The sequence below is a fragment of the Podarcis vaucheri genome (assembly GCF_965113315.1).
Source record: "Podarcis vaucheri genome assembly, chromosome: 3".
Classification (NCBI taxonomy): domain Eukaryota; kingdom Metazoa; phylum Chordata; class Lepidosauria; order Squamata; family Lacertidae; genus Podarcis; species Podarcis vaucheri.
In genome coordinates, this window is record NC_138761.1 from 86,517,791 (window position 1) to 86,540,210 (window position 22,420).

Sequence of the window (22,420 nt, forward strand, 5' to 3'; positions counted from 1 at the left end):
TAATTTCGTGACTGCTGTCCCCATCTGCAGTGATGAAGGAGCCCAAGAAAGTAAAATCTCTCACTGCCTCCATTTCTTTCCCTTCTATTTGCCAGGAGGTGATAGCAACCCGTTATTGCCAGATGGAAAGGTGGATGGATATGGCAAGATTTCCTGCTTATTGCAATAACAACAACGGCCACTAGGGAGGGCTATTGGACAACAAATGGACCTTGCTCCGTTTTCCCCCTCCTACGCAGAATTCCGCGCAGAGGAGGGTTAAAGGGAAGCCCTTCTAAACGGTCCCTGACAAAAAGGAAGCCCATTTCTGGTGCCTGAGTGGGAGCTCTCTGGATGTGGCAGTTCTGGGCAGCTGGGACCTCTCGATCTCGCAAGGGCGGCTTATCTTTCCCTCGGCCAGCAGAGCGCGGTGGGCGCAGCAGATGCAGCGGCGGCAGCAGAAATACTGGAGATAATCTGGAGCCCTAACCCGCGCGGAGCGAAGGACCGACGCCGGCGAGCAGCGCGTACGTGCTTGCTTTGAATGTCCAGGCGGGAGTCGGAAGGATCGGGGAGTCTGCGCCAGGAGACGAGGCTTGCTCGGCCCGGGTTCTCCTCCTTTTGCGTTGCTTCCCTTCTTTCCCCCGCCCGGGTCTCGCCCTGCCCGCTGCACCCCTGCGCGCGAAGAAAGGCGTCTCTTTTGATGCTGCGCCTCTTCGCCTTGGCGCTGCCTGTAGGACTGCGGCGCGGCCCGGCGCTTGGCTAATCAGAATAAGGCACACCTGCGCGGGGGCGGAGGGAGACGCGCAGCGGAGCCTCCGGGGCCACTTTTTCCTGCGCGCCCCGCGCCCCTCGTCTTCTTCCCAAAGCCAGGTAAGGTGGGGGGGGGGCACTGGCTTGGGAGAAGGAGCCTCGCCTGATGCGTCGTTGGGACCGAGAGAAAGCACGGGCAGGGCAGCGGGAAACGGGCCTCGTTTCTCCCAGGTACGAGGGAGGCGTATCTACACCATCCTGCGCGACTGGCTTTTGTTGTTGTTGTTTAGTCGTTTAGTCGTGTCCGACTCTTCGTGACCCCATGGACCAGAGCACGCCAGGCACTCCTGTCTTCCACTGCCTCCCGCAGTTTGGTCAAACTCATGCTGGTAGCTTCGAGAACACCATCCAACCATTTCGCCCTCTGTCGTCCCCTTCTCCTTGTGCCCTCCATCTTTCCCAACATCAGGGTCTTTTCCAGGGAGTCTTCCCTTCTCGTGAGGTGGCCAAAGTATTGGAGCCTCAGCTTCACAATCTGTCCTTCCAGTGAGCACGCAGGGCTAATTTCCCTAAGGCTGGAGAGGTTTGATCTTCTTCCAGTCCATGGGACTCTCAAAAGTCTCCTCCAACATCATAATTCAAAAGCGACTGGGTATAGGTAGGCAAAGGGCAGCAGCACCGCGAGGTGAGGTGCTGGTATGCACGTCAGAGCCTTTGAGTCCACCTATCCTTTTTCTTCCAGGATCTCTCTCCCTTTCTTGCCCACTTTCCCTTTCCTGCAGCTGGATGCACGTTGTGGTTCAGGACTCGGCCGGTGCGCTCCCGGGTATCAAGGTGGACTCGTTCTAAGGTGTGCGCTGCGCCACCAGAGGCATACAGAACTCTTTCGCTTCTCGGGTAGATTCTGGACACGAGCTTGGCCAAGATGAGTTGCGCCTAAATCTCACGGACGGGGATTATTTTATTTTTGGGGGAGTTGCTGCGAGGATTATAAATACCCTGCCTTCTCTGGGATTTAGTGCAAATACATTGAAAGCGCTTCCATGGTTGTTTTGGGGGCGAGGCCATGCGCTTTACACGTGCATCGAATGTGCTTTAACTATATGGTGTGGAAGGGATCTGCCGCTGAGAGGAGCGACACTCTTTGCTGGGCTTCTCTGTTTTTAGCCTAAGGAGTGTGAGGAAGCTAAACGCGTGCCTTTCCCATCTTTCCAGGGCTGAGGGGGTAGACTCGGGTCTGGGCTGCACCAGGTGGAGGCATAACTGATGGAATGCTTGTCCACCATCAAGTCAATGGATGGATCCCTGCGCACAGAACGCTAGAGGGCAGGGAGAAGGGGTCTAGTGTTCCCCGCTCCCTTACGCCCTCGTTTTCTGTGAGCAGGGAGCATGCGCGAATGTGCCCTCAGCTCGCAGTCTGGAAAAAGCCAGGAGAGCTAGACCTTGGCTTCAGAGAAGGCCCGTAGACCAACTTGTAGATGACTGTTCGGCAGCGTTCTCAAAAAGTATAGCTGCTCACGTTGGTTTTTTCAGAGGCCGACGCGGCAACCAGTGGCGTAGCGTGGGGGGTGCAGGGGGCCAGTCGCAACATCTGGGGGTTAGGGTTAGGGGGCGCAAATCCACGGGTTAGGGGGCGCAAATCCACGGGTTAGGGGGCGCAAATCCACGGGTTAGGGGGCGCAAATCCACGGGTTAGGGGGCGCAAATTACTTGCCCCGGGTGCTGACAACCCACGCTACGCCACTGGCGGCAACTGCTGCCGCTCCCTCTTCCCGTGCGGTCCTAACCGTGGCTTTTCTACCTCGCAAGCGAAGAGGGGCTGCGTTAAAGGTTCTTCAGTGGAGCAGCCTAACCGCAGGCCTGCCTAGGCGTCCTGTTGGTGGGAGTAGGAGGTGGTTGATACTGTCCACTTTCCCGGTTGCCTCTACGGGCACAAGCGGGCGGAAGCCATGGAGTTCCCAAAGCCCCGCTCGACTGGCTTGGGTTCTTCCTTTCTCACCACTTTCCCCTCTCAGCGGGACAGGTCCTGCAGGGGGACACAGCGGCAACCTTTCTTCTCTCCCCGGCGCTGAAGCACAGCTTCTCTCCAACCTTTCCTTTCAGTGGCACACTGTATATGTCTAGGGATACTTTGGGCGGGGGCCGAACTAGGCTTTATTTCACCCGGGTCAAAGACCCAGTTTTGGCAGCTCGCACGGGCCGGGAGGCTCAATGGCGCCCCTCTGGAGGCTTCACAATGCGGAAGGGTCGTAGCTCAGCAGCAGAGCATCTGTTCTGCAGGACCCAGATTCAATCCCCAGCATTTCCAGGTCGGCCCGGGAAACGTCCCCTGTCGGAACCCACAGAGAGCAGCTGCCAGTTAGTTAGACGGACTGATTCGGTGTGAGGCAGCTCTTTTTTTTTGACGACGAGACTTCTTTGGTTTTTCTAATGCTTTGCTGTGGAAGGAAAGACCCCCTCCCCCAATGGGCTGTAAAAATCGCAGGCAGGGCTGTCAAGTAGACGTGATTTTATTATTTGTACCCCGCCCATCTGACTGGGTGGCCCAGTGGGCTTTGCTGAGCTGATGACTAGAAGGCTTCCACATTTCCACGAATGTCGGGCTTCGCGCAGCTTCTCTCGTCAGGCTCTGTCCCGCCTTTCCCGCCCCAAATCCCGGGCTGCCCGGCCGGCCCACGTGCCGGCGAGCAGAAGCGCGCTCTCCCTGGGAGGAGAGAAAGGCGCGGGAGACGAGGCGCCACGTTCCAGGGTCTGAGGAAATGATGGTCAAACTTGGACGTTGCATTCCTGCTACTCCTTCCTTCTTCTTCCGCCTCAAACTAAACAAAATGAAGATTTAAGCCCTGCTCCCTCCCCAGTGGGACTTGCCAGTCGACAGGAATCCAAGTCCTGCAGCTGGAGCTGGGTTGCGAAGCGCGCCCGTTTCAGCCAAAGAAATGCACTGGGCAGCAGCCGCTTCCTGAGTTGTGCTTATTTATTTTTTATAGGTGATGACTTCAAGGGTGGGTGAGTGAGGGGCGACCTTGCAGTAGAAGGATTAGTATACACTGGTTAGAAATGGGTGAGCAACGTGTGAAAGAGGGCGGCGTCAAAACCGGAGATGAGAAAACCCGGTGCGTTTTGGTCTCTCCTCAGGGCGTCCCTCAACGTTTTAATTTTAATTGCCCCGCATGAGAACAGCCTTCTCCGGGTTCCCACCACATTTCACACTCGAGTGAGGGTTTCTTCCCCCTCTCTCCCCGATACCAGGGAATGCAATCCTGTGCGCTTGGGACGGCCCGCTCACCAATTTCACTCAGTTTCGCACCCGCGAGTCTGCAGAACTTTTGAATGCCCAAGGAGACTTTGGACTTTCTAGAAAGGCGCGTGCCTCACACCCCTTGACTCCCGAATGCGTGAGCTCCCCACACGAAATAACCCCCTCGCGCAAAATAATAATAATAATAATAATAAATGCTCCCAAGAAATTCAGGGTCCCTTCAATTTCCCGCAAGTATTTCCACTTCAAACTTCTCTCAGTGAAGACCACATCTTTCCTCTTGGGGATTCAGGGACACCACCCCCCGCCAGCCTCCCGGGTGCGAGCTAAGCGCCGGAGGTCCCCAGCGGCTGGCTGCGTCTCTCTCCTGGGCTCCCATCCGGCCCCCGCCTCAGCCAGAAGCCACTGCTGCTTGGCTCGGGCGCGGAGGAGCCCGGAGAGCAGCAGCAGCTACGTGTGTTCTTGGCTGGGCGGCCGCTGCCCCCTCCCCGCCCCCGCCCCCCGCGCCTGCCTGCCTGCCTCCCCCCTCCTTGCCCCCCTCCCCGCGAGCCCTTCCGCGGCGGGGGCTGGGGCTGCGCTCGCGCGGGACTCCTCATGCCTCAGGAATGCGGCGAGGTATGCGCCCCTTTCCAAGCCGGCGAGCGGGCGCTGCTCGCTCTTCCCCTACTAGCGAGGAGAGGGGAGAGGAGAGGAGCGCCTAGCTCATCCCGTGGCAGCCGTCCACCTTTTCCCGCCGCCGTTTCGTAACCGCTTACGAGAGGCGAGCGCGGAGTTGGGAGCAGCCCTCTCTTAAGGAGCGCGCTTGGCGAGAGGCTCTTCCCACTCGGAGAAGGCGAGGCTTGCCGGACGGAGCGACCCCTCGCAGCCCAGCAGCCGCCGCTCCTCTCGACGCCGCCACCGCTCCTGCCTCTGGCCGCGCCCTGCCTCCAGGTGCCCAGGACCTTTCCCCTCCGCTGCCGCTGCCGCTGCCTCCTTCCTGAAGCCGGCTCCGTCGCCGCCGCCCTCCCCGCCAGCCCTGCCAGCCCAGGTCTGTGCGCGCGCGGCGGAGAGGGAGCCCTTTCTCGCCTCGTGCCGGCCGAGCCCTTGCAGCAGCAGCAGCAGCAGCAGCCCGCGCGCGAAGGCGCCCCAGGCGAGAGGCGCTGCTGGTGCGCCGGGGCTGGCGGCGCGGGCGAGCCGGAGCGCGCGGGCTCCCTGCGGTGGAAGCGTGGATTTTATAGGGCGCGCGCGCGCGGGGGGGCGATGTCCTCGGATTTGATGGCAGGAGGTCGTCGAGGGTCTCCGGCCAGCTTTCCCCCTAAAGGGCAGATGATTCAGGAGGGAGGGAATCGAAGACGAGCCTGGCATCCGACGGCTTCTCATCAGCTCTTGCTTCTGCAGTTCTGGGCTCTGAAAAGGCTGCACACGCAAATAGTTACTGGTTTGCTGCCTTTTTCTCTCCGTTGGCGATTGCTTAGATAAAATAGTGGCGCTTAAAAAGAAAGGCGCGCATCGTTTGTCCCTGGGGATCTTTAGTTCCTGCGCCCCATTTTTATCAAGCTGAGTGGGAGTTGGGGGTGGGCAAGGAATCCCCCTCGACGTGGGCAAGGGAAATCCCTGGTTGCAACTGCTTCACACGTCGGAAGCTCTTTCTCTCTCTCGCCCTCATCCCGCGCCTTCTCTGGCTGTGCAACAGCTCCTTATATGTAAGTTTCTCCTTTCCAGTCGGTAGTTTTGTTCTGGGGGCGATTACTCACGTTTGCTGTGTGCAAGATTGCATTTTGTTTTCATTGTGTGAGAAATGATTCTCTGGCCGGGGATCGACACGTCTGAAAGAGATCTGCTTCTGCTGCTTCTTTTTTCTCAAGGTCCGGGTGACTGCAAATAAACTGAAATAAATTGAGAGCGGCGGCGTTTCTTGGCTGCTGCCAACTCAAGAAAGGCAGCTCATAAATTGTGCAGTGGAAAGCAGAAAAGTCAGCGAAACTGTTGCTAAGCGATCGGATCAGCGTTTTGGCCAAACTAAAAAGAGAAACGTTTTCGAAGGGTGCTGGTGGTGGGAACTCCAGTCTGGAAGGAGCGGCCGGGGCGGGTTGGGGGCGCTGGGAATATATCTCCTTATAATGCTTTGGCTCCGCTCGGGTTCTTTGGGGGGCGAGTAGCTGCGTTGCTGCTTCTGCCCCGGCAGGTGGCGCTGGAAGCTCAGAAAACACACCCCGGACAGAAGCCGCGTCCTCCTCGCTGCTTTAAATGCCTCCTGGGTGCGCACCGGCCGAGGAGCAGACGCGCTCACGAGTGGAGCGCTGGAGAGGAGAGCGTGCGCGTGCATGTATGCAGGTAGGCAGCGAGAAGAGCAACGAGGAAGATCGCTCACGTTGGCTGGCTGCTACAGAAGCGAGAGATTCTCGGTTGCATTAGCACCGCGTGTGTGTATATTGGGGTGGGGGTATATTTATATATATTTAAAAGCATCCGTTGAGCAGGCGCTTCTGCTGCCTGTGCGCTTCTGTTGAGCGTCAGGTCTCGGGCAGGAACTGGGAAGGTATTGTCGAGTCTTGTCAGTTTCGCAGAGCGATTAAACGTACCTTCTGGCTGTGTGTGTTTAAGAGAACAAAACAAAACATCTCTTTCCATAGCCCAGAAACTATTTCTTCCTCCTGAGCTGTTAATCGCCTAATGATTTACGCCAACTGTTTTGCTTTGTGGTTTGGTCTTGGCAGCGCTATAAGTGATTCAAGTCTATTGCTTAATTACTCGCGCCTTGCCTTCTCGCGGGAATGGGTAAACGAAAAGCTGAAGCTAAAAGTTGCTGTTGGGTATTTCCTCTTTTTTAAAAAATACACCAGATCTCGGATGCTTCGTTTATACGGGTTACAAACGTCTCCGCTTCTCATTTTGGGCTATGTAAGAGCCTTTTAGTCTAGACTTGTGTGCGAAAGTTTCAGGGGTTTATACCACTCAACACCCCACCGCCCTTATTGGCTCCCTTGTATTGCTTCAGAGTGAAGACAAGGATGCTCTGAAAACTCTGCAAGACCATTAAACTTGACTAGATTTGCCTATCAGGACAATGAACTTTGGCTCAAGGCCCAGTAGGAAGGCTACAGTTAAATGCAGAATTAGGCACACTGCCAACCTGATCCTATGGATGGGACTTACTCCCAAGTAAGTGTGCACTGGACTGCAGCATTGATCACTGTGGATTTAGAGTCTGTGCTGGATCTTCCAATCTCCCAGGTCTAAAGCAAGTAGATTTTTTAAAACCACCCATATAGCCTTTTTCCAGAGAGGAAATACAAAAATCTCCTTGATGCTAAAATATATATTTTACTGCTGCTTTTAAACATTTATAGTGTGGTAAATGTGTTGCGGGTACCACCCAGCCTACAATAGATCGATAAATCAAATATTGACAGGGAAAAGCATCACTTAACTCCCCCATACACCCCCCCAAAAAACCCCCTTCTTAGTATACAGTATGTTCTGCCTCAGTGCAAAATTCTGAGTTCTGCAACAAATGTAATATTTTCATAGATTTTCTTACTTTGAAAATATGTTTTGCTGGATGCAGGGCAGAGCAATGCAGTGTACCTTGGCTACTAGACATCCTCTTAAGGCTTTCTCTCCCTTCTCCTTAGGAGATTTTATCAGACCACGAGACCCACAGTTTTGTGTCTGTGCTTTCAGCCAAAAAAACACCCCGCCAACCACTTTTTTCTTTTGGTTAAAAGTGAAATCTGAGATTTGTAAAGCTTCTGAATTCCACGCCCTTTGCTGAATTCCGCACATTTCTCTTGCTTGCTTGGAATATACACAGAATGCTCCGTTAACAATAAGTAGGACTGGTTAATGAGTTCTTTCAGAACTGTTCAAAGGAATAAGTAGAGTTAAGTGGTTTGTAGATTTGCAGCCAACTGCATATTTCTAGACCAAATACATCTTCTGTTGCTCACCTCCATCCTGTGTTTTTAGAGTTCTCTTCCTTTCTCTGCATCTGTGTGAACAAAAAACCCCCAATCAAGCTGCTGCGTCAGAGGGGTGCTAGACCTAGGCATTGGGTTTCATTGGTATGTTACATCCCCTTGTGTATAATTTGTTTCAGACCTTACTGCAGGCAGGCGAGGGGGACAGGATCAAGGAGCTGCATATTTGCAGGCAGAGTGTTTTTATTGCAGTTTCCAAATTACCCTAGACTTCTAAAATCATCCTTAAGTGCTTCAACAGTTACAAAAAAGGAGCCAAATAAAATCCCCAGCTGAATTGGAGCCAGTGAAGGGGAAGGCTGGGAGAGAGAAGAAACTTCTGAGTTAGCAGTTGCTGGAACTCAAGGCTGTCCTCTGCATTTGCTCTGGGTCAGGGCTAGGAAGGAGGATGCAGATGGAATCCCCCACCACTTCCAAGACCACGGATTTCATGCATGCCAGTTGAAGTGCTTTCGGTTATCTCTCCTGTTGTTGGTGTGCATGTGTGAAGGGCAAAAAATGCTTCTTTAAATGCCCTCGTGTCTGTTTTTTAGAAAATCGATAGATGACCGTGCCAGGAAGTTGCATGCCAGTTTTTCTGGGATATTGGTTTCAGTTGCAAAGCACTTCTTTTAAAAAACAGAAGTTGTGTATGCTTGGGAGGATGTGTCTTCTATTTAATAGCCTCTTTGGTCACTTCTTTTAACAGGCGTTGCATTTTATGAGCTAGACATTTTTGCCCACACACTTCTGCCTCCCTAAGAATGAATTACCCTCCAACCATTCTAGTGGGCAAAGCTTTTGAAAGAGAAGGGAAGTGGAATGGAAATGGAAAAACAAACAAGCACCAAATCCTGCTTTCAGACTCTCTTGCCTCCTAAGGATATGCTCCAGCCCTTCTATACCACTCCCTAAAGGATGCCTGTCTTTCTCAACACTGAGGGCTACAGATCCTCTTCCTGCCAAGGGCTGCATTGCTCTGGAGATAATTTGTCAGGAGGCTTGGGGTTGTGGTGGGAAAAACCAGAGGTGGGCATGGCCAGAGCCAAAACTGGGTGGGGCCTACCTTTCTCTCCTTTTTGTCTCATTCCTTCTCTTTCTTTCTGATACTTCCTTCTCTCTCTGTCTCTCCATCTTCCTACCACCTACAAGGCTGCCAGGGAGGGACAGGTTGCTCTTGCCAAAAAGCGTGAACTTACTACTTAAATAAGACTTTCTTTCCTCGCTCAGTCTGTTTCAGCTTCACTCCATATTTCCCTCCTCCTCCCCTTCCTGGCTCTCCCCACCTGCATGAAATCTGGCTCTTGAGCCATACATTGCTGGCCTCTGATCTGTCCAGGAGTTTATCTATTAATCATTCATCACGTAGCTCAGTGGCACACTTTGGGGACTCAAATTTCATCGGCACCCTGTGTGACACCAGAATTCAGTGGCCCCTTCTCTTCTCACGCTCCATTTTAAATAATCGTTCTGGGGTCCCCTGCAGCATCCATTGCAGTGCTACTGAGGCTCCCCTGAGGCTCCCCAAACCAGTTGTGCTCCCCTAAATCCATCACTGCATAGCTGGAAACCAATTCATGTAACTTTCAGCAGATCTTCTCCCTTCTGCCACTTTCTGGTCACTTCAAATACTTATTTTTACAAAATACTGTGTGAAATTGACATGCATGATGGTTTTGCACTGCCAGTAGTAGATCAGATGGGATGAACAGGCAAATTGGAAGGACAGGAATTTTCCCCACCCCACCCCACTGCCAATGCAAATTGAAGATATGGCATCCTAATCTAGATGGGAAGTGAAGCTTGGGGATAGAGGGGCTACCTACTCCCTCCAGAGCCCTGCGACATCATGCCAAAGGCCCTTCTAGTCCAACGTCTTGTTTTCACAGTGGCCAACCAGATGTCTATAGGAAGATGGAGGACCCAAGGGCAACAGCACTCTCCTCAATAGTGATTCCCAGAGCTGGTATTCAAAGGCATACATAGCCATCTTGGATTGTTTCCCCTGCCCCCAGTTCTAGTGAAAATTTGCTGCGCTTATGGGCATGGATACATAGCTAATATATCTTCTAGTTTGGCTCTAGCTGGCAAGGCATTATGGATATTTAAAGGGAACATAGTATGTATGGTGGCAGTGTGCATGAAGCAGAGGGAAAACCCCATCTGATCATCAAAGCACTTTCAAATAGAGATGTGATCCATATCTTATTATAACACTGGGCTAAAAAAAGAGAGCTAAGAGGGAGCAGAGGTGTATACTAGCTGCTCAGTGCTCAGCAGCTTCCCTTCTGCTGCTATGTGATTTCTTCTCTTCATCCATTTAAACGACTGAAAGAAATGTGTGCTGATTCTCTTCCTTCTTTTTCTTCCAATAGATTCATTCATGTGGTTGTGATCCAAACCGACAGCAATGAAGACGAGGCTTCCTGCAGCAGTTGCTGCCCTGTGTGCTCTTCTCCTCTGTGTGACAGAGGCTGAAGGTAAGTCATCCCTTCCTTCATTCCTTGGGAAAAGTGATGGTGCAGAATTAAAGAAGGAAACAATTTCTCTCTACGTGTGAGTGCTTCACCAAACCCCCTTTCCCCTCTCTCTCTCCCTCCCTCCGTCCCTTTCCTTCCTTTCTGTGGTTTGTTTACTTCCAGAGAGCAACTCCAGCTGAGTAGCTCCACTCTCCTTCCTCTTCTTTGTTGTCTTTCCAGTGTGCTGTCCACACTGGATGTCTCCTTGCAACCAGAAGCTGGCCTCTGCCCTCCCGTGGCCTCCTTTCCTCTTTCCCTCCCTCCCGGGAGAAGGAGGACACCTGTACAAACTTGAACCTTCTCCTTAATAAGCCAGAGAAACCCTGGAGCGTTCGCACACGCCCTCCTGATGCTTAATTGCTTTGCTTTGTACTGTGAATACATAATAGACACATGCACAGTTCCCCCCTTTCTTTTCTTAAAAAACAAACCCTTTATAAAATAAAATACTCCAACAGAATCTGGCTACCTGTGCATCTTTGTCTGAAATGGCGGGGGGGGGGTAGATGGGTGAGGAAGGTGGGAAGTCTTTCCTAATGAATCAAACATTTGGGGCACCACACTTGCTCCTGTGTAGGGAGCAATAACCAGATCCCTAGAATTAACATGACGTTCCTGCCATTCTTTCTCACACAGAGGAGACCGGCTTTCAGCAAAGCACCTCAAAGCTGGTTTGCTCCCTGGGATAAAGCTATTGCAGGTTTTTCCAAACTTGTAGTCAGTCCATCAACAGCTGGTGACCCAACGCCTGTCATCCCTAGCCAGCAGGACCAGTGGTTAGGGATGATGGGAATTGTAATCCAAAAACAGCTGGAGACCCAAGTTTGGGAAACTCTGGACTATTGTTCCCCAGTGCCGGTAATGGCTGTTTGCTGCAGGTGCTGCAGAGAATCGATCCCAAGGCTCTTGAGGTCATGCCAAAGTGCCTGGCCAGGCAGCTGCTGGTGCCAGGAACTCAGAAAGCATGCAAATAGTCACACTCATTTTGGTGGCCCGGGAGGGCCTTGGGCATATGAGGGAGGGGGTGTGCATGTCGTTCTGATGTCTCTCTCACACTGCCACCTGAGGCAAGTGGCTCCTTGAGGCTAAGGGCAAGGCTGGTTGTGGTCCTCACAGTAAGTGTTTAGTAACTTGGAATCTTCATGCCAGAGCCTCAGAGTTCTCAGTCCTGGTTTAGAATGTGTGCTCATAAGGGAGGAAGGAAATCTCTAACCTGGGATTTCCCTTTCTCATCTCAAGCAGTGCTGAATGACCCCTGGCATATATATCCACTGTCCCGGGGGTGGGACTAACCTCTGGCTCTCCATATGGTGGAAGTCCAGCAACATCTGGAGTGCAATAGGTTCCTCATCCCCATGGTGCCATCACACATAACATCACACATAACATACTTTAAATAGGTGAAGGGTTTTCCCTTCTCTCCTTTCAACCTCTTAGATTATTATTATTATTATTATTGAGTGGCAACACCAGTGGTGAAGAGCTGGGATAGGGAACTTAGAGCCCTTCAGATATTGCTGGATTTCCAACTCCCAACAGCCCAAGCTACATGGCCAATGGTCAAAGATGATGGGAGTTGTAATCCAACAACAGCTGGAAGGTAACAGGTTCCCCACCTTTGGCCCAGAGGAGTGGAGAGGAGGGAAAGCCCTTTCCCCATGCTTTGCTGCTGTGAAGGAGGGGACAGCAAACCATTGCTGGCTGGGGAAATAGAAAAAGAGCAAAGAAAACCTCTCCTTTATCCATGCACTCATCCATCACATTCTTCCACTCAAAACTCTTCCTTGAGATTTGTTAACCACACAGTTAGCATTGTACTGAGCAGCACTGAATGCTCATAAATTTTCATACAAGAGTAGAAATGTAATCTGGTAACTTGAATGGACCCTCTTGATTCTTACACATATATGAGAATTTTTGCATATCTGTTCTTAATCTGCACAGCTGAGGGGGAAAACCCCTATGTACTGTACTGTTGCTGCTGCATCCAGAGGGAGGTAGTAGCTAATAGTGCCAGCACTGTGGATTTGTGCGGATGGGACTTTTCCAGGATCTTATTCTGTACAGATTGTAATTTGCTGCATCCAGTTTTGGAAGCTTCAAGTCTGCTTAAACTTTGGTCACCTCTCTTGTTGACAACTGCACCCTTCTCTCTAGCCTTGCCTTGTCACATCTTGGTGCCATCACCACTATCCAAAATTCTGCTGCTTCTGTTTTCTCCCTACTATTAGATTCCGCCCCCCGCATACACCCTGGGGCCTGGACCTATCCTTTTCTTTTCTGTGCTTATGCTATGAAGTACCAGGATGCAGCCTCTAGCAATCTATGTGCAGCATATTTATCCTGGCAGTGCCCATAAATAGTGTTTAAAGAAAAAAATACATTAGGTTAAGAAAAGACTTAGGGTAAACTGCATTTAGGCAATATGTTTACAAATCCTGGTGAGGGGCACATGTGGCTCCTCATTGTGGATGTGTTTCAAGATATGCCTTTGATACACTGGAGCAGATTTCAGACCTTTTGCGTGCTCCATTCTTTCTTGATATTCCATGGAGGAGGGTGGCAGTCGTGCTGTGCCACTTCCCCATTGGATCTGTTGCGGGAGGTCCTGCTGGAGACTTCAGCTCCATAACATTATCCTGGCTACAGCCGAAGACACAAAGTAAAGGACTTCTTGTGAACATAGCACCATGATGCTGTCACAGCATGCAAAAGTACAAACTGAATGCGTGCAACTTGGGAGTAGCGTGTGCTGCTCTGATGGGATATGCATCAAGTATGTATGAGGGTAATGTTTATCTATCTCGTTCAAGTTGCTTGGGAGCCTTTGGAAATCTGTGTTGAAGGATAAGATGTGGTTTAACTGAATGTGTCGGAATCGAAAGCAACATTCCAATCCATACATGACCTCAAATGTCTGACTTGTACTTATGGTTGGGTCTAACCTAAGGCCACAATTCCCAAATCACTGACCACAGAAGTCATTGAGACTAGTCCAGTGTAGGTGCTTTGATTTTTTTTTGTTTTTTGCATGCAGATCTGAAATGATTACTGCTTTTCAGCTTCTAGCTGGCTCCTGTTTTTATTATAGGTTGCAACAAAACCAAAATATTGGTATCTCATAAAACAACACAGACATTGGGTTTTTTGCCCTGCCACAGACTGGTTTTAAAGCAGTTCTTTCCCCCAAAGGAACCCTAGAAACTGTAATTCTTGGTGGGGAGGGACCGTGTCTGTTAAATGGGTATAAAAACTGAAAGAAGCTTGCTGTTTTAGATGTATCTCCTAGAAGCCCAAAATGCTGTGATTTGTTAAAAAGGTGTAAACCCTCCCAGCTAAATCCAGACTGGTTTACTTGTTTCTACAAGTCAGTAATTAATTTTGAAATGTTTGCAGCACCCTCACCCCCTGTTCTAGAATTACAGTCCTTTCTACCCCCAATACAGAACCAACCCCTCGGTTATTCAGGCGAGCATGACAATATACTTCTATGCAGTTCCCAATTTGGGAGAGTGGGGCAACAATAGGTGCCATTATCCCCCTCAAATCTGATGATTATCAGTGCGGCGTCTCTGCCAGGGTTTGGTTTCTGTATATTGGAATATTCTTTTTTCCTCCATGGGGGGAGTATTCCACCGTGTCAGTTTTCACCTGAAATATGACTTGTCACAGCTCAGGCACTGAACAGACTTTCAGAGAGGTGATAAATTTAAGGTAAGGCTCCATGAGTGGGTCTCTGACTGCTGCCCCCCCACCTCCCCAGCTGTCTATGCTTTAGGGGAGCATGTCTAAAGCTGTGCTCTTCATGTGTAGGTTGTTTCCTCCTTGATTTAGAGCTCTGATCATGTGGAGTATAGAACCAGAAGGTGGAGGCACTTACCTGACTTCCCAGCAGGTGAGTTGCTGCTGCTTACCTGGGGTGGGGGTGGGGCAAGATGGTGGTGACGTTGGGGAAGGGCAGATGGTGCTGGCTGAACCACCAAGATAGTACATTACCTTTCTTGATGCCTTCCCCTCTTCCTCCTGGTAAGTAGCAGCAACTCACCTGCTGAGGGAATTATAGCATTGCAGTGTTGGAAGGGACCCCCCCCCCAATGGTCATTTAGTCCCACCCCCTACAGTGCAGGAATACTGCCTATAGGTGTCCCTGTGTGGTCTAGAACCACCAACTTTCTGATTAACAGCTAGAGACAAGGACCCATTGCGTTACTGGGGCCATGTTAAGAAGTAAGCCAGTATGCAACTGCTTAGCAGCTATATAGCAAATTACCTCTTCCTTATTCCTTAAATATTAAATAAAAACACACACATACACACACGACATGGGCATAGTCCACTATACATTTCTGTCATGGCTTGGTAGCTTGTGTCTAGCCTTCTTTTAAATATTGCTTTCCTATCTCGTTAGATATTCACAGGGAGTAGCCAGATAGTGTCACCTGTAAAAATGCTGTCTTTTGATTAATTTTTATTGCATTTGATACCCAAACCAATGTGAGAGATAGACAACCTCATGAAGGGCTTGTGTTCCTCATCTTAACTAGTCAGCGTATGTTTACAATGCTAACAGTTGTGTGAACTTGATCAATATAATGATTACTTATTGCTTATGTTTATTTTAGTGAGAGAAATATGCAGAAAACAATATAAACCATACCCCTGTTCTTGGCTTTACCACAATACTTTCAGTGGTATAGAATAATTTGTGAGAGAACTGAACCTGGGAATGTTTCCTTGATTTCTGTGGGACTTGTTTCAGAGTAGACACGTGCAGCATTGCATTGTGGGCTCCTTTTTTCAGTGTATTTTATACACTGGTGCAGTTATTTGACTAGAAACAATCACACAGTCAGGAAGCACTCAGAAGACTCTTCACAATGTAATAAAAAAGTAATTAAATTGGCTCATAGAATACTGTATTTTATTAGTATATTACTTGCTTTCGCTATTTTGAAGTCTGATTTCCTCAGTCATCCATAGTAGTGAAGTTAAAAGACAGGTTTGGATCCAACCAATCACTTTATGCATGATGAAGGGCTTGTGCACGTCTAGTGGGCTTCTGAGAAACAGAAGCAGACTACCTGTGCCGCATCAGAAACTGCTTTAGAAACACCACTCTGTTTCAAAAGTGGCTTGGTATGATGCAGAGGGGAATGCTGTTTGAGAAATAGAAGATATTTTAGTTGCACAGAAATAGTTGCATGGTACTTTGGATCCTAGCCAGAGGCTGCAAGCCTGCCTTTTTGTGAGAAACCGATAGGTTCTAGATTCATTGACACATTCATTGAGAAGTAATTCTTTTTTTTAAAGTGTGCCCTTTGTCCAAATCTAGCAGAAGTATAGATTGCAATCCCATCGCACTTCACTTGCAAGTAAGCCCTATTGAGCTTGGTTATTGAACTTTGAATTTCTTTGGAATAAACTCATGTATGATCAAGTTCGGAATAAACTCATGTATGATCCATACTCCTATGGAAGTAAATAATAATTGCGCCGTTGAATTTGCTACAAACAAACAGATGATCTCATATGAGAGTTAAAAGTGATGTTCACACTATATATATATATATATGCCAAGTGCCACATCTGAGTTTTCACAAAGCAAATTACAGTCTTTTGAAATGTTAAAGACTTTTCCCCACAGTTAGTTTTTTCAGTTTATCTGGAATCCGGTCATTTGGATATCATCAAGGTGGGCTGCTGCTGTCCCTCAGCAGTTACAGCCTAAGACCTCTGCTGCTTCAGGTCAATTTACCTTCAAGGTTGGTGGTGCTATTTTTTCCCCATGTACTGATTATTTTAAAAAGAGCATGCTCAGGTCAGTTGTCTCTGCCTTTGCATTAAATTTGTCCTGAGCCATTGCTATGGAAACAATATTTTATAATGGTATTCTTTAAATTGTTGTGCATCCTACTATTAACATCTATTGCATGACTTTGGTACAGTATATAAATGTATGCTTTAAGTTTTGACTGCAGAAGTGTGACTGGCTTAAACAGAATGAAGAGTCAATTGTACATGCAGATTAATATTCTAATCTCACTGCCTGTGTATGGACAATAGGAAAAATAACATGTATTCTAGTTACTACTATATCTACTACAGCAACAGCACAAAGCCATATTATCCCATTTTCATTGGAAATGACCATATGTTAAAAAAACATTCACTATTTATTCAAGACCTCAAGCTCCCCCACATATAATTGTATGAAATTTTGTTATGCATTTTTAAAGCTGTGAATCATTTGGAATGCACACCGATGAAGTGCTTCTGTGGTCAATGGAACTGCAGTGTCATAGGCGATGAGTGAATTATCTCCCTGGAAGTAGTTAACATTTTGTCATTGATTGCTCAGAGGCCCACTTTTCAGTAAGTTGGGTTTTTTTAAATTTAAAAAGGCCAAATTAAGTAAAAATGGACATCTTCCAAGAAAACCACAAGATATGGCTCATTCACAATGCTTGCCAAACAATCTGAGGTATTAAAGGAAAGCACAGCTGAATTTCATCTGCCTTTGTTAGACTTGTTTAAATAGTTATTTATAGAACGCCTACCATGCACTGACAGTGAATCAGTAAAATCCTGCATGACTCAGCATGAACAGTTTAACCACGAGAATATCATTATAAAATATTACTATGAAACGTCTTTGCGTAATGATCCTTGTACATGGAAGCTTCCGTCCATTGTGGGAAGCTAAACCAAAATTAAAAAATTGACTTTTCATATACATACATGCATGATGCTGCAAGATAGCGTATGTAAACTATTCCTTTCTGTACTGTTCCGTTCATCGTCTCATTAGCTCCCACAAATTTATTTGCAGTCATTCGTTTGGATCACTGATGACCTTTTCCTTGTCCCCCCCATACATTCTGTAAATAAATGTCTATAAATATACCTTGATGTTGTCTTTCCATAATTAACCATTGTTGTGTACACGCCATACTGGCATTTTGTGTTAAAATGCCATTCTTTAGTATGGATACACCTGCTGCAAAGGGGACATGATAAAAGATAAACAAAAAGTTTACACCTCAGGAATAGTATAGCAAAGGTGGTGTAAACAGAAAATGTGTGGTTTTTTTAAAAAAGTTATACATAATAGTTCAAATGTGATAGGTAATAATTTCTAATTTGTTAACCCCTTCATTCCCAATTTTATGTATAAGCAGATTCAAGATAAGCCACTCGGGCAGCTTTTTGGAACTGAGGGGTTAAACTCCAAGAACAAATATATGCATATATATATGTGTATGGTATAAATTGAGCTCTGAACCGCTCAAATCTTTACCACATTCCAAAATACATATTTCTCTTTTTCTCTGCCAAGCTTTTATTTTATAAAAAAAAGTTTCAAATGTGCAGAGACCATTTTTAAAAAGACCAATAAATTCTTTGATGTCTTATTGAAAGGGATTATTGTGTTAATGTCAAGTGATCTCATGGTGTTGTAAGCAGGTTGTGATTTGGCATGCTTCTACGAATTGCACCCAGCATGTTAAAAACATTCTTTTAATTGTTATGTGAAATGTTTGCATATGTGGTTATTATCTGTGAACTCATTGTACATGTATCCAAATGTGTTTTCTATTGTGCTTGATTTTGCTGGCCATTCTTGAATGACTTGGCAATTCAAGAAACAAATGTTCTGTGCTGTCCTCTGTAATGTGTATTCTCTTTGATGTGTTTTGTCATATTCCATCAGCTTGTATCCTCCCTTTGCCAACAGCATATCCTTATATGTGTTGGAAACAAATTTATGCAAAGACATATCTTAGCAAGCTTTGCTTAACATACATTTTTTAAAAATTTAACAAAATGTTCATTTGTTCAACATTAAAACACACTCTTGCTTGGTGTAAATCTTTTGCAGTTAATCCGCCGTCAGACTTGAATTTTAAAATTATAGATGAACACACTGTTCAAATGTCATGGACAAGACCATCTGATGCAATAGAAGGTTACAGGATAACAGTGACACCTGAAGCTGGTAAGTTTTGGCGTTCTAATAAGCTGAAACCTCAAATAATGCAGTCTTGCTCTATTTCATTCATTTTTCCTAGCTGATCTTTTTTTTGGGGGGGTATGTCCAAATACAATATGAAAATACATACCAGGGACAGCTGTAATTTGTCCTAAATGATGCCTGGTAATCATGTTCAGAATGGTTTCCTGGCAGGTGCACTAATTCTAGAGGGCGGAGGCGTCATCTGCCCTCTTAATATTCCTTAAAGGTAAAGAGACCCTTGACCATTAGGTCCAGTTGTGACTGACTATGGGGTTGCGGCGCTCATCTCGCTTTATTGGCCAAGGGAGCCAGCATACAGCTTCCGGGTCATGTGGCCAGCATGACTAAGCCGCTTCTGGCGAACCAGAGCAGCACACGGAAACGCCTTTACCTTCCCGCTGGAAGGTGGAAGTAGACCTATTGATCTACTTGCACTTTGACGTGCTTTCGAACTGCTAGGAGCAGGGACCGAGCAATGGGAGCTCACCCCGTCACGGGGATTCGAACTGCTGACCTTCTGATCGGCAAGCCCTAGGCTCTGTGGTTTAACCCACATCGCCACCCGCATTCCTTAGCACAAGCCTAAGCCCCCACTAGCGAAATCACCTAGACAAGTGCAGGATCAAAGGCAGGCTCCTCCTAAGCATGAGAAAAGGGGAGCAGCAGCTATTGAAGCTGTGAGGCGCTGGGCAAGGCCTCCTCCTGATCATGTTCCCACCGTGGCAGCGCCAGTCCCCAGTTTGGGAAACCCTGCTGAATGCGATAGAACGTGGCAGGGGTAACTGCCATTAGAGTAGCTGGGTAGTAGGCAGAAGGGCCATGACAGCTTTGCCTCTATGGCCACACTCTGATATCAGTGCAATTCAGCCACTTTCTGCTGGGCCACTGTACTATGGACATGCTACTATACCTATTTCAGGAAAAGAAGTAACCGTGAAGTTTCTACATTTCTTTCATTGTTAAATAGGTAAAAGCTCTCTTTTACTGTTTTGAATGAAACTTTGCAACTATGACGTGTTTATTGTTCTACATATATTGTGTTGCAGATGGACCTACTAGAGAATTTACCCTAGCACATAGCGCTACCCAAACTTTATTAACAGACCTTACACCTGATACTGAATACGTTGTAACGATAAGTTCATATGATGACAGAGAAGAGAGCATATCTGTCTCTGGACAACTTACAAGTAAGTTCGCATTATTGATTTAGATTTATCCAGAGAGTCACAAAGGTCTCCCTCGGGAGGTAGTGGACTCTCCTTCCTTGGAGCTTTTTAAGCAGAGGTTGGATGTCCATCTGTCATGGATGCTTTAGCTGAGATACCTGCATTGCAAGGAGTTAGACTTGATGACCCTTGAGTCCTTCCAGCTCTACAGTTCTATGGTTCTATGACCCTGGTATTATTTGGGCACAGTTTCCTGTCCCCATATGCTTCTGTCATGTAATGAGCAACATTCACCTGAAGCATCCATCATTCCCCCCGCCTTCATAATAATATTTCAAAAACCTGAAGGCATGCAAGAAAACTGTCACTTGCAATGAGGTTATCAGATAAATGGGGTTATCAGTATGTTGGCTGAACCCACCCTTGCTATGACTTTGCTAGGCTTTCTCCACATGTTGACTTTTGTAGTAAATGTGCCCCCATCTGTTCTGAATTTGAAGGAGAATAATGGGATGTGAATCACTGGAGAAGCCCAAATGTTTTTTGGCCCTATTTACATACTCTCCCAGCACATCCTTAGATTCTGACAATTTATCAGGGTGATATGGGATACTTCTTAATCCTATGTTATTTTGTTGTTCCAGTTCAAACAGGTGGTTTAGTAACAACAGAAAAGAAAACCGAAGAAGTTCAGTTACAAAGTAAGTGACTTTGCCCATTTAAAATCACTTAAAATCACATTAGGAACGTGAGACAGTTCTTTTTAAGTCAGCACCGCCAGTTGCCCATTGAGCTGTGCAAATTCTTCCTTTCCCTTTTCTCAATAGGTATGTCTACTGGACAGGGAAAAGAGTGTTTAGTTACACCCTGTCCCAATCATTGTATTACAGACACTAGTCTGTATCACTCCTTGTGCTGACTGCTAGGTCTGGTAGCTAAGGAGGAAAACATTTATTTATTTACTTACTTACTTACTTACTTATTTACTTATTTTTGCAAGCTTTTGTTTCCTGTCCTCTAGACACCTTAAAGTCTCCATTTTCCTTTTCTCTTTTGATCTTCCTTTCTCCATTTAAAAGTTAATTTAGCCTGGTGAGCTATCAGCCTTTGTTTTATTCCTCAAGCTTTCCAACCATTTAAATTTTGGTTCAGAGTGTGGGAATTCGACTCTAGTTCCCATTTGCAGAGTATGTGGAAGACAGTCCTGGGTCGTTTGAACCTTTTAATTAATTTTCTTTCCCCCCTCCTATAAGAACTACACAAGACACTCTCTTTAAAGAAAGAGAGTGTTTACGTTTAAATAACACGTAGCTTTTACTTAGTGTAGTTGCAGTTGCAGATCAAAATATACAATGCAGATGAATGATACTTAAGTTGCTAAAACATTTTATATAGATTAAACCAGTGATGGCCAAACTTGGCCCTCCAGCTGTTTTGGGACTACAACTCCCATTATCCCTAGCTAACAAGACCAGTGGTCAGGGATGATGGGAATTGTAGTCCCAAAACAGCTGGAGGGCCAAGTTTGGCCATCACTGGATTAAACTGTTACAGACTAACTAACTCTGAGGCAGACAGCAGCAGAACAGTTCATACCTGCTGCTCTAACTGTTAAGATTGCTCTACTAACTGCCATAACTGTACCAACTGCCATAACTGCCACAGAGTGTATGATGTCATAGAGTTCTACAGCTCTTGCAATTAACCCTTTACATATACATTTTGGATGCTAACATTCCACACAGAGGACCTCATTATGGTTCCTGTAAATCAGGCACCTCCAAACTCGGCTCTCCAGCTGTTTTGGGACTACAGTTCTCATCATCCCTGACCATTGGTCCTGTTAGCTAGGGATGATGGGAGTTGTAGTCCTAAACAGCTGGAGGGCCGAGTTTGGGGATGCCTGCTGTAAATGAACAAGAATCTGATTCTAACTGTGAAGTGCCAACAAACTATTTTTAGTCATATATTGCCTGTATAGTAAGGGGATTTATACATATTATAGGTTGGATCCAGAGATCCTGTGGGTGGAGTTTCACTTATGGAATCTCCTGCTTGTGGAAGGAGAGGAAATATGTGGATTCTTCCTCTGAAAATCTATCCCTTCTAGCCAGTGTGGGAGGTGGAGCAGGAGTCAATGAAAATTGTCTCATATTTCTTTGTAGTGCATTACTTATGCTACATTACTTGTGTGGGTGTATGGCAATGGTCATTAATTTTTATAAAATTATATTTCAGGATGTTCCCTCAGTGCTGTTACAGATCTAGTTTTTCTTGTGGATGGCTCTTGGAGTGTGGGCAGACATAACTTTAAATACATCTTGGATTTCATCGTTACCCTTGTGTCGGCCTTTGATATTGGAGAAGATAAGACAAGAGTTGGAATAGTTCAGTACAGCTCTGATACAAGGACTGAGTTCAACTTAAATCAGTATTTCAAAAAGAGAGATCTCATTGAGGCAATAAAAGGAATACCATACAAAGGAGGCAATACAATGACAGGTATGGACTTTTAAATATTATAGTAATCAGGGATGTGCACCATTCTCAAAATTCACCTTGTATCAGTAATGTTGGAAAGCAACCTGATCTGTTTTGGATGCTCTCATTGTTTTTCTGATTTGACTTGTTATTTGGGTCCAAATTAGTTCTGTTAAATCTGAAGCTCACATTCCCTCCAATTGACTATAAGAGGAATCTAGAAACTGATGGATGAAAATTGCAGGCAATAGATCTGCCAAGCGATAGGCAGACCCAACCAGGTTTTTTTGTATGCAGGGAACCCTTAA

At 46.9% G+C, this 22,420-nt stretch overlaps 1 protein-coding gene across 9 annotated transcripts in view; it reads left to right on the plus strand.

The window, feature by feature from the left end:
• The first annotated feature begins 308 nt into the window (after positions 1 to 308).
• Positions 309 to 22,420, plus strand: part of COL12A1 (collagen type XII alpha 1 chain) — a 110,615-nt gene continuing 88,503 nt past the window's right edge. For 2 of the 9 annotated variants that reach the window (XM_082218125.1, XM_082218124.1), the window contains exons 1-6: positions 309 to 506; positions 10,305 to 10,409; positions 18,328 to 18,444; positions 19,509 to 19,652; positions 20,276 to 20,332; positions 21,870 to 22,133. In XM_082218125.1, coding sequence (XP_082074251.1) covers positions 10,340 to 10,409; positions 18,328 to 18,444; positions 19,509 to 19,652; positions 20,276 to 20,332; positions 21,870 to 22,133 — 652 coding nt within the window. In that variant the 5' untranslated portion in view covers positions 309 to 506; positions 10,305 to 10,339. Of the gene's footprint in view, positions 507 to 4,784; positions 4,922 to 4,956; positions 5,019 to 6,285; positions 6,305 to 10,304; positions 10,410 to 18,327; positions 18,445 to 19,508; positions 19,653 to 20,275; positions 20,333 to 21,869; positions 22,134 to 22,420 lie in introns of those variants that run through there. The other 7 variants (XM_082218121.1, XM_082218123.1, XM_082218122.1 and 4 more) reach the window with 7 other exon arrangements.